The sequence below is a fragment of the Molothrus aeneus genome, chromosome Z (genome assembly GCF_037042795.1).
Source record: "Molothrus aeneus isolate 106 chromosome Z, BPBGC_Maene_1.0, whole genome shotgun sequence".
In the NCBI taxonomy this organism is placed as follows: domain Eukaryota; kingdom Metazoa; phylum Chordata; class Aves; order Passeriformes; family Icteridae; genus Molothrus; species Molothrus aeneus.
This window is the reverse complement of record NC_089680.1, coordinates 46,382,732-46,394,822: the sequence shown is the minus strand read 5'-3', so window position 1 is coordinate 46,394,822 and position 12,091 is coordinate 46,382,732. Positions and strand designations below refer to the sequence as shown.

The 12,091-nt window shown below is 44.4% G+C and overlaps 1 protein-coding gene across 1 annotated transcript in view; it reads left to right on the top strand.

Moving 5' to 3' along the window:
* CORO2A (coronin 2A) overlaps positions 1 to 11,214 on the top strand; it is a 57,439-nt gene extending 46,225 nt beyond the window's left edge. Inside the window, exons 5-12 of the mRNA XM_066569839.1 lie at positions 260 to 439; positions 1,259 to 1,375; positions 3,549 to 3,653; positions 4,001 to 4,097; positions 5,867 to 5,979; positions 7,056 to 7,146; positions 7,756 to 8,027; positions 9,252 to 11,214. Of these exons, the coding sequence (XP_066425936.1) occupies positions 260 to 439; positions 1,259 to 1,375; positions 3,549 to 3,653; positions 4,001 to 4,097; positions 5,867 to 5,979; positions 7,056 to 7,146; positions 7,756 to 8,027; positions 9,252 to 9,380 (1,104 nt within the window). The 3' untranslated portion in view covers positions 9,381 to 11,214. The remainder of the gene's footprint in view (positions 1 to 259; positions 440 to 1,258; positions 1,376 to 3,548; positions 3,654 to 4,000; positions 4,098 to 5,866; positions 5,980 to 7,055; positions 7,147 to 7,755; positions 8,028 to 9,251) is intronic.
* Positions 11,215 to 12,091: the final 877 nt, after the last annotated feature.

The window sequence follows — 12,091 nt, the reverse complement described above, 5'->3', positions numbered from 1 at the left end:
TGTGCTACTGAACGTATATGCACTGATGTTTTCTATTTTTATGTACAAAATGTGGTTTCTAAGGAAATTAAAATATTGGACATTCTTAGCTGACACTGATACATTGCTGTTAGTGTCAGGAATTATTTTAAGTGATGGAGAACAATCACTTATGATGGTAAGACCTATACATGTAGAGAAAAGATGAAGTGAATAAAATACACAAAGTCCCGGGTGTGAGGCAGCAAAGGACTGATTTTTTAAATTATTTTTGCTCCAGATAATGATCTGGAACCTTGGTGTCACGGACGCTGTTATTTCAAACCCAGTGAAGATTCTTGATGCTCACAAAGATGTGGTACTCTCCATGTCATTCAACACAGATGGCAGTCTCCTTGCCACTGCTTGCAGGGACAGAAAGATACGTGTGATAGACCCTCGTGCTGGAACAGTCCTACAGGTAGGTTGGGTTCAGAGGTTTATGGTCCATCTGATCTCACCTCTTGGAGTGCTTCCTCTCCTGGGTACCTTCATTGCCATAAAAGATGATGCATCTGCATTGCCCAAGGCACTATATGGCGTTGTTCCCTTCTATTTTCCACAGAATGCTTGCTGTCATTGTTGAAAACAGGGATTTTGTATCTTGATACCATGTTCCTTGCTCCTTGAAACCTTACTTGGATTGTATTGTTTTCATAGGTACCTTCTGCAGCCCTCTGAGGGACATGGGAGGGAATGTAGAGATCAGGTGGAGAGGTGGATGCAAGTGTACATTTGTCCCAATGACAAATGTCTCAATGGTTGTTCTTGTTGCCTGGATTTTGTTGGCTAGGTGCAGCTGGCTGCATTTTGTAGCTATTTGCAGAGGTTTGTGTACACAGAAAGTCCTGCCTGGAACTACTAAAGACTGCTGTCTTGCAAATACGTGAATCAATAGTTAGAGAGGTGAGACTGGCTCAGCCAGTCAGAGCAGGGTGTTGATAACACCAGGATTGTGGGTTTAATCCCTGTATGGGCCATTTGCTTTAGAGTTGGACTTGATGATCTTTGTGTGTCCCTTTCAACTCAGAATATTCTGTGATGTGTTGTTGAGATTTTGGGAATGATCCTGAAGAGTTTAGGCCACTATTTTCAGATGCCTGTGAAATCCTGCTCACCATTGTTCAGCTGGGCTGAGCAGATCTTTCAGATGTGAGTGAATGAGAGTTGTCAGGTAACATAAAATGTCACTATGCAACAGATATTGTCTTACTCAAGCAGTGTCCTTTCTCTTCTACAGGAAGGAAGCTACAAGTCTCACAGAGTCAATAAAGTCTCATTCCTTGGAAACATGAAAATGCTGTTTTCTACTGGAACGTCTCGGTGGAATAATAGGCAAATTGCATTATGGGATCAAGTGAGTTGGACCAAAAATCCTAACCCTACCAGCTTCTGCTTTCTCTCTTTTGCTGTCACTTTAACTTTCCACCTGCCACATACACAGGAATTGATTTATAACAGGAATTCAGAAGTGATCTGTCAGATTCCTGAGGGGTGATAGGTCTTACTGGTGTGAGACATAACTGAGTTTCTGGAGAGGTTTTCAACAGAGAAGCCTAAGAGAGCAAAGTGAATGCTGTGCCCATGTCCTGGTTTTGGCTGGGATAGAATTAATTTTCTTAGTAGCTGGCACAAGGTTGTGGTTTGGATTTAGTGTTGAAAGCACACTGACATTTTGGGGTGTTGCTAAGTAGTGCTTACCCTAAGTCAAAGACTTTTCAGTGTCTCATGCTCTGCCAGTGTGCAGGTGCACGAGAAACCGGGAGGGAGGATATCCAGGACAGCTGATCTGAACTGGCCAAAGGGATGTTCTTTACCATAGAACGTCATGCTCAACTGGGGGGACTTGGTCAGGAGCCATGGATTGCTACTCAGGGACTGGTTGGGCATTGGTCAGCAAGTGGTGAGTGGTTGTGTTGTCCATCACTTATTTTTCTTGAGTTTTATTCCTCTCTCTCCCTTTTCATTACAATTGTTATTGTTCTTTTTTTTTTCAATTACTTAACTATTTGTATCTCAACCATGGGTTTAATTTTTTCTGATTCTCTTCTCCATCTTACCAAGGGGAAGTGGGCAAATGGCTGCATGGTACTTAGTTGCTGACTGAGTTAAACCACAACAGCCCACTACAAGAAGAAATCGTTCAAAGGACCTCATGGTTACTGTAGCTCTGACTTAACGTGGCTCTTACTGGTCTTACTGGCAAACTGGTCCTGGAAAGAGAAATGAGCTCTAGACACAGCATACTCAGATGAAGCCCTCAAAGAAGAAAATTATGTTGGGTGTTTTTGATTTCTGATGATTCCTGACAGTAGAGTACTGAGGTAGTGCTTAATTGGTCATTTCCAAGACATCTGATCTCCTGTCAGGATGGCTGCTCTCATCTGCCCTTTCATATGTAGTGAGATATTTTTACTTTGTCAGCATCTATACATGCCTCTGTGCATCAACCACCATGCAGCACAATCTTTTGTCTCTTTGTAGTGCTGTCACGCTTTGTTACCAGACAAAGCTGGTAGACCAGGCCTACAATTTGCTATGATTTGGCTATGTTTGGACATAGCTTCTTTGCACATGTGAGAGACAAAGCACAATGCTGCTGTCTGAAGGCTTTCCACAATGCTAAGCAGTGCTGTGACACTTCATGGGTGTCATGTCAGGGTTTTACGTGCTTGGTTTAAAAACATAGTGGAAAGATCTGTGAAGCAAGGTGTGTAAAGCCTCCTTAGGAACAGGGATTGGCACAGAGCCTCCCCAGCAGGCCTCTTTCCCATGTCCACACCCGTCTTTGCACCTAAACAGAAGCCCTGGCTTACTGCAGCCTGCAGCTGGTCAGTTCTGCAGGAGAAAATGTGTGTTAACCCTATGCTAAATACATGTTTATGTGAGAATCACCACATGGACAGCCATAAGACACCAGAGTCTGCTTTGTTAGGCCTCCCAAAATCACTCCCTTCAGCAGTGCAGAGATAGCTTTGTACAAGACATGAGAGCTTTGCATATGGAGTGGTGTGCTGTGTCCTCCTACATGGCTTACCTGCAAAAGGCCAGTGGGAGGTTCTGTCCTTGTATCAGGCACCTTCCCACTGTGCAATGCTGGGATTGCTTGGCTGATGCAGACTGCTCTTGTGGGTGGTGCACTGTCATGAAAGTATTGCCTAGACTAGAGGTTTTGAGAGAACATGAGTAAAATTCAGTGTGAATTTTACACCAGTGGTGCAGGTGTACCCTGAAGGCCCCTTCATCTCCTGCGGTCTGGCCCGTGTAGAGGCAGGCAATGTTTCTTACCATATCTACCCTGAAATGCCATCGGATACCTGAGGTGTTATAGTGGTAGGAACTTCAGACAAGGACTGGGACAGAGCACCCATTTCTCACCCACAGAGCTTTGCAGCAGTCTGTGCATGGCTGTGGGTCATTACAGAGCTGTGCTCACATGCCACTGCCAGGTGGGGCTCAGGTGAGGTGTCCTGGACTTGAGGTGACTCACAGGTGATTGCAGCTGACTCTTTTTCCTGTGTCCTGCCCAGAATGACCTTTCTGTGCCTTTACTGGAGGAGGATCTGGATGGCTCCTCGGGACTTCTGTTTCCTGTCTATGACTCTGACACACACATGCTTTATGTGGTGGGAAAGGTAAGTGCTTTCCACATCAGCAAGTGCAGGCCTGTTTGATTCTGCTGTCAGCCTGTGTTGTGACAGACTGAGGTCAAAGATGCTCCTGAAGCATGTTAACCTAAGGATATGAGCAGATGGGGTGGGGCCAGAGGGTTCTTCATCATCAGGTTACATTTACCACCTTTACAGATGTACCATGTTTGTTGTGGAGAGGTACGCAGCTGGGTCCTAACCTTCCTGTATAGGAATTTGAGAATAAGCATTTGTTTCATGGTTGATCCTGCATGGTTGCTTGGGGCCAGGAATTCTCAGATTGTTATGCTGAACAGCAGAGTCCGGCTGATGTTGATTTTCTTTGCCTTTAGGGTGATGGAAACATACGGTACTATGAGGTAAGCCCTGAGAAACCATACCTGAACTACCTGATGGAATATCATTCTCACTTACCACAGAAGGGAATTGGTGAGTGCCAGAATGTCTAATGTTACAAGAGGATTGTGGTTTCTTCATTTTAGAGGCTGCCAGAGTCTAGGAATATCCAAAATTCTGTTTAGAAAAGAGAATGGAGAACCTCCACACAGGTTTACAGGTGTTTACAGTCAGCTTGGCATAGCTCACCCAAATATGACAGGTGGTATTACAGGGTCAGAGCTTGGAAAGGGCCCTTCTGACCAGCATGGGCTGGGCAGTTTTACCAGTCACTGCTACATCTCCTCTTACATGCCTAGTCAAAGTGGAAAGGAGGATAGTCTGGATTTAAAAGTAGAGAATGCTCCTTGCCACTTGTCAATCTGTTTCAAGATTTTTGTCTTTGAGCTCTATTTCCATCATTTCCACTCTGTGATTTCTGTGGTAACAGATGCTTCACAGCTTAATGCCTTCAGTCTTTATTGCTGTCTACCTTCTTTTTTACTGACATTTCCTATTCAGAAATAGATCTTTTGTGGTTAGGTCACCTCTCCTCCCTTGGAGACCCTTGCTTATTAACCTTTGTACTACCCACTGTTTAATTAATGTCACAGAATTTAGCTTTCAGCCCTCAGACCTTATTGTTAACCCTTTCTTGAACCTTGTCTGGTCTACTCTGAGTCATATTCCTCTACATATTTCCTCTACACTATCTGTGGACACTCCTACTCATAGAGAACATTGGTATGGATATTTGGCAGCACTGAATTTTGTGCCTGCAGGTTTCCTTAAAAAAAAAAAAATTAAAGGAATATATTATTTAAAACTTAACTGTAAGGATCTGCTTGTTTTTCAGTTTTTATAATCCTTTTTTTTATAATCCAGTACAACATCCTTATTTCTCATTGTCATAGTCTTTTTAAAAATAATTTCATGCAAAGTAAGTGTACAGGTGTTTTTAAAAGGTGAATCAAGTCTACTTCCCTAACTTGCTTTGTTGAGCTGATCAAGCGTACTGCTAAGGTTATTGTAAAAAAGTTCCTTTAACATATTATCAAAACAAAATACTGTATGGAGGAGTGGAGTTTAGATTCACTTTTAGATGAATTTATAATGAAAGTGCAACAGGCCTTCATGTAGAATCTGCTGCTTAAAGAAGTCACTGGGTATTAGTAGAAAACTAAGCTTGGGTGCCGTGAAGCAAGGTCTACAAGCATAGGGAATCTCTTTTTTTAAGGGAATTGATGTGGATATAGCTTTGAACTGTACAAGCTAATGAGAGAGAAACCCACTGAGGTTATCAGGTAGTTTGGAGACCTTGAGTGGCTTAGCCAGTCCCTAAAACACAAATGGGCAGAATTGATGTCCACACCCTTCTCATTCTCATTTCTGTTTTGGGACAGAATTGGGGGAGGATAATTCCCTGGAAGGTATTTCAGCCATATAGAGCTATTCTGGTGTTGTTTAGGTGTCCTGAAATCCCTCCTCCTAGTGATCCTGATACTCAAATGCTGTGGCATTACCTGCCAGCTCTGCTCTCTTCTGCTCACTCTATTTGGAGCCCATTAGAATGAATAAGGAGCAGGAGGCTTAGCATGAAACCCACGCATGTATGTAACAACATTGTCTGACATAAAAAACAGTAATTATTTAGTCTTGTCATTTGTGCCACTGAGCCAGTTATGGACGCAGACCTCAAACCATGCTGATGTGGTGCTGATGCTATGACGTCTTTCATGTCTTGATGACCCTTTTCACATGGCTGATGACATTAACTTTCCCAAGGAGATTTGTACTCCATTTATTTCATGCTCTTCCCCCAGGAATGATGCCAAAGAGAGGTCTTGATGTGGCAGCTTGTGAAATTTTCCGTTTTTACAAACTGATTCCAACTAAAAGCCTGATTGAGCCCATCTCCATGATTGTGCCTCGACGGGTAAGTTGACAGATCATGTTCTTATCTGAGGCAAATATCAGTGAAAAAATGGGTGCACTGCCTCCTCTCTGCAACCCTTGGGGGAACGAGAGTAGGTAGAACAAGAGATTTTCTCTCTCCTGGCATGGGGGACGTAGCTGGCCTGTTTCTGGGGCAGCCCTGCCAACAAACCCTGTCTGGTAACTCAAGAGTTACTCAGGAGTTTATTCAATTTAATATCTGACTTTCCAAGACATGCTGCCAGGTCTGCTAGCTGTCTGTAAACTTCTCCAATAGAATCTGTGTGACATAATGACGAAAGAGGGAGAGGGGTTGGAGCTGGTGTTGGGTGGCATAACAATCTCCTTGTGGAAGAAGGAAGAATCACCCTGGTAAAATAGGAACTATGGGTGTCTACCCATTGGGTGGAGTTGTGTTACAGACGGTTGTTCTGCAGCATGTAAGGCACGACCTGTTGCACTGAGGGTGATGTAGGAGTAAGTCTCAGAGCTGGTGTCATTAGAGAAAGAAACAGGCCTTGAATCTGTAGCTAGCCAAGGTAGCTCCTGTGTGACTGTGTGGGCATAGGTACATGGGAAATGTCAGTACTGTGCTCTCTACTTCCAGAAAGTAGAATATAAAAAGAAGGTACGAGTTCCTTGCGTTCAGAGACACAGGAGAGCTAATGCTCACTGCAACTCCCAACCAGGCGTGTTCCTCCAGCTTGATCTCCTTGGCCAGTTTCTGTCAATTGATAATCAGCTGATGATTTGGTACTTGTCCATCCTTTGTATCCATGTATTCACCCTCAGGAACATGATTTCATGGGAGTTGAGTTAGCCTATGTTAACCTCCCCGAGTCTGAAGACCTTACTAGCACGAATTAAATTAGGCCTCCAGATACAATTCTTCTGAGTTCAGGTGAGGAGCAGAGAGGTCCAGAGCAGGTGAAAAGACTTTATGTCCCTGCAGTGAGTGCTCATGGCACTCCCTTGTGCTGAAGGGGAATAAATTAATTTCTCCACCACAATCCAGTATGACCTCTTTAAGCCAAAATCTCACTGACATAGTTACTCTGGACTTTTGTTTGTTTCCAGTCGGAATCATACCAGGCAGATATCTACCCCCTGACTGCAGCAGCCCAACCAGCACTGACAGCAGAAGAATGGCTCGCTGGGATTAACAAAGGTCAGCACATGGAGAGCTCCCCAGCCCTTCAGCTCCCCTGTGGATGTGATAACCTGGTCAAAGAGTGAGAAAGCTAGATAAGTTTTCCCAGAATTGGCCTGGGAGACTTTAGGGAGCTGGAGATAAACAATTATAGCCCATTATTAAAAACAACCTGTAGGTAGTGTTTTTCTAGTATCTGTTTTCCTGTTATTCTCGTAAGATTGTTTACAAATGGGTGTCTTGTTAATTAGCCAATCAGGGGAAATGTATTAAATGACTACCTGTATTGACCAGGGTGTAAAAAGAAGCAGTTCAGTAAAGATGGGAGGTACTTATACCAGTTAGCCTTCTGACTGTCTATGTGTCATTTGTGACGCTCCCCAGCTGCTGCCAGCTCTCTGGCCTATTACCTGCTAGAGAAAGAGAAAAGAAGGAAAAGGAGAGGCATAGTAAATATGGCTGGAAGTTAAGATGATTTGTTGGCTGTAAATTCTGGAAGCTGCTCTGGTCATGTGCCTCCATGTTTATCTTCGAATGAAATGGTTAGAGCTGGTTCTTAGAATGAATTGCTTAGTGCTGATTTTTGAGTGTGGTTTGGGAGTGCTCACTTGTCTCCTCCCTCCCTAGGGCCTCTCTTGGTATCCTTGAGACCAGGCTCTGAAGCTGTGAAGTCCCTGCCACAGTTTCCTGATCAAGAGCCCCTCACAGAAGCTACTGACGTGAGCCAGCAACAGGAAGCACAAGGAAGGATATCAGTGGAGGACAAGCAGAAGCCAAGAGAGATTGAACGTGGCAGAAAAAGGCTGAAAGTGGAAGAGAATCTGCCAGAAAATCAACAAACATGCCTCTCCAATGGCTTTGATGTATTTCAGTGTCCACCACCAAAAACTGAAAGTGAGGTATGAATGTCTAGGGTAAAGTGTTGGGGCTACAGGCTAGGCTCAAAGCCAGATGATGAAAGAATGCCATTCACACGGTGGCAATTCAGGGAGGGGTTATTTTTCAGGCCTGAGTCAGTGCAAGCTCTTTGTTCTTTGTGGTGGCAAAAACTCAGCCTGCCCTGACTGCCACAAGGAAGCAGAAGTACAGCCCAGCAGTGCCCTAGCTGAGGGTGTCTGGAAAGGAGGGGGCAGTCACCATTCTCACTTCCTAGGCATTCTTGTGGCACAGACCTACCTGGTGACGGGCTGGGCACAAGGAGGTCCTTGGGACCTTAGGGTTCTGGGGTTTATGCAGGATAAGCCTTTGATGAGAACTGCAGTCAGCAAGCCTGCAGCAGAGGTGAGGCAGCAGAGATTTCTGTGAAAGGAGTGGGTGTACTCCTGGTGCATCCATGTAGTCTTAACTGCCTGATGTACTGTGGACCCTGACATGGGAAAGAGTCTGCATCTGCAGCTCACTGCTAAAGGTCAACTTATTAGTGCAGTGCTGTTGAGATTGGCTGCTGGCTGCAGCATGCACCTGGGAAATCCTCGAGAAAAGATCCTGGCAGGTCCACGATCTGTCTTTAATAATGGAAAACCACCTCTCAGTATAGTAATCAAAGCTGGCACAGTGGTACATCTCTGTGGTGATTTGTCAGCCTCCCACTGTTGGCAGCTCAGGGACATTTTCAAGTACGTGCAGTTTGTTTGCTTTTAGGAAACTTGGAATAATTTTCTTCCCCTACCTTTCATCTCTGCAAGAATTTAGCATCTGCACCTTGATAGGGCAGGAATTTCCACATCTGAATTTCCCTGTGGTGTGAAAAAGGATCTTTTTCTGTGTGTTTCTGAGCTGACACCCTAAGGGTACAGAAGCAGCCTTTGCAGAGCTGAGTGCTCTGCTGCATGCATAGTGAAAGACAATGCTAGTCCCAACTGGAAGAAGGAAAAAGGAGTTGTCCAAGGTCAGAGAAGGAGATGTGGCAGACCCAGGAATCTAGACTCTAAATACTTCCTGTGAAACACATGCAGTCACTACCCAATCTAGTGGACAACAGGAGCATTGCTGGTGTTGTCTGCTGGTTGAAGGCCTCCTCCTTAGATGTTTCTCTCAGAAGTGATGTAACAAGTCTGATGGCATTGTCAGGTTAAACCTAATTTTTTTAGTGTAAAGGAAATAAAATGTGTGCTTTCTTACAGCTTTTACAGATGTATTACCGGCAACAGGAAGAAATACGTCGACTACGTGAGTTGGTAATCCAGAGAGATATCCAAATTAAACAGCTGTCGCTGGAGCTCAGAAACCTCTGCACGGACACAGATGATTAATGGGATTGCTGGCCTACAGCTCTTTGTTCCCCTGGACACAGTGGGAGACTCTAGTTCCTGCAGATAACTCCTCCTAGGTTTTTTACTGGGGGTAGAATTGATATTTTAGGCAGCATGGACTTGCCTGGCTTGTGGTGGTCACATTTCCCTAATCATCACCAGACAGTTTTTGATGGACTTGCTGCGCTTCTTCAGGCTCCCTTTGCTTGCCTGCTCACCAATGTCAGAAGCTTGTGTATTAATGCTAGTGAGAGACTTTGGAAAATCTTGCTCTTCTGCTCCTGGAGAAGTTACATGTTAAGCTCTAGGAATGACCTGTTTTGCTGTCCCTCCACATGACAGGAGACTGGGAGACTGAAGGCAGCTACCAGCTTCTTTTCTTGCTCTGGGCCCAGCGATGTGGCTCCTGTGGCTGCTGTCCCCTTGCTCAGGGAGTCCACTCTGCTGAGCTTCAGAGGCACCTCTAGCTCCAAAGTGATCCTTATGCACCCCTCTCACCTCACAGCTTGGCCCAGCCCCCAGGTGCTTTGGGAAAGCCGTGGCTGCCCTGACCTGGTGCTGGGGATGCCAAGGGCCAGCACTCTTGTGATAGGAAAAGTAGACTTGGTGTTGGATGTCTTGCTTAAAAAAGGTCATGGTGTGAGCTAGCTCCTGCCAGAGAAGCTGAAGAGTCTCTGTGTCATGTGAGTTAGTGGCCTTCTTTCCCTTCTTCTGCCAAAGACCAGCTGCAGTCAACTGGGGGTCATCAGAGATTGAGAACAGCATTTAAAGCTCCACAGTGTTGACAGTGGGGGAATTTGCTAGGAAGGTTTAAAAGAATGAGTAGGGACTTGGACCCCCAGCCCACTGCAGGCATTTCAGCAATGGTGCTAGAAGATTTGCGTCAGCCACAGTAAGATCACAGGGCCGTGGCCAGTCATGAACAGCCCTCCAGGGTTGCTGGGATATCACTTGTCCTTAATGACTGCAGCTGCTTCTTCCTTCACACCCAGGTGCCAGCACCTTGTCCCATTCCTGAAGCCGTCTACAGCTGCAAGTTCCCTCTTGCCAGCTGTATTGTTCAGCCCCCTGCATCCTCCCAGGCTGCTCAGCCTTCCTCAGCCCTGTGGCCACACTGACCTGTGCCCTTCAGCACCAGCTCTCTGGCTCCATGCTGGACCTTATGGAGATGTCTTAAACCCAGGCAGAGCAAGCAAACACTGTTTAACCTGTAACTGTGCACCTCTATTGTGGCACATAGAAATCATGGAATCAACTAGGGGATATGTCTAGGACAAATCCTTGTCACCAGATGTGTTTTATTGGCTGCATTTTTTTTTTTTGGCTTATTTTTTTAAATACGAAATAATTTAAATTATTTCCAAAGTAAAGTAATTTTTCCAGGGGATTTTTACATCCTCTTGAGAACTGTTTCTTTGTTAATCTATGACTGGCTAGCATAGAAAATGGTTGGCCACTATGTTTTTATCCTTGGGTTTTGTTGATTTCAGCATTTATGGAAAAGAAGGTGCTTTTATTTAGGCTTTGGGAGTCTATTTAATCAAAACTTCTTTTTTAGACGGTATGCCTGTAAAAGCGTGGACTGTGAAATGTATTTAAATTTGGAGCTTAACTGCAACCACTAATCTTTCACTGGAAAAAACCTTGAGGAAATGGAGTTTTGCGTTCATGATCTGTGCCTAAATAGTATTGAGTGATCATTCTAAGTTTCAAAACTCCTAAAAGCTTTGTAAAAAACTGTTGAACATGGGGATAAAAAACAAATCTGTGCAATGAAAAGCAAATATAACTGAATAATAAATATATTTAGAGTTTTGCATTTTTATACATGCAAGATTGTTGTTTTATTATTGTATTTTTGAAGTGACTGAAACTTAAGCTCAATCAAGGGCAGAAAGGAGTGTCACCTACTGTCTCTTTTGCTTGTGTCAAGCTGTGGCCTTACAGTAGGGGGTGGGTTGTACACAGAGTTATGCAGATGGCCCTTTCTTTTTACATCGTTCCCAGTTGCCCTTGATGCCACAAAGGGGTGGCCATTGCACACTGAATTACTGTGTGTGTTGCCTTGAGTAAACTCAGTGCTGCTGGAGACTCATTCTGTGTGGTGAGGTGTCTGCTGCTGTCTTGCAGTCCTAGCTCTTCTCTTGTGCAGTACAACTCTGACCAGGCTCTTTTAGATATTCCACATGAGGAGGATTTAATGTGTTATTACCAAATTTATTTGTTTGAAGGCAAGATTTTGATTTAGCAGACTGAAGCAGCACAGAAAAAGCACAGGATAGCAGCTGCAACCTCCAGCTACGTCACAATACAAGCAAAATTCCCATTATGCTTACTGTCATGATGCTGGGCATCTCCAGTCACCAGGAAAAAAAAAGTGTGGTCTGAAGCCATCTCAAGTCTGTAGCTCTCTTTAAAGCTCATTTTGTTGTTTTTGTTCAATGCTCTGATTCCCATGGGCATCATAGCTGTGGTGAAAATCTGAAGAACCATTCCCTGTGCTCCTGTCCTTGGAGCTGTCTTTCACTGTAATGGTTTGTTTATCAGTTACAGCTTTGGGCATAGAAATGCTCATGGCTGCATTTGAGATGTAATTTTGAATGTTTTTTGTAGCATATTTTAGGCCAGTGTAAGGAGAAATAATGGTGGAAATTGCTGGAGGAAGACTGTGCTGGGAACTTTGTGCATCTGCCATGGCATCAGGACACTGT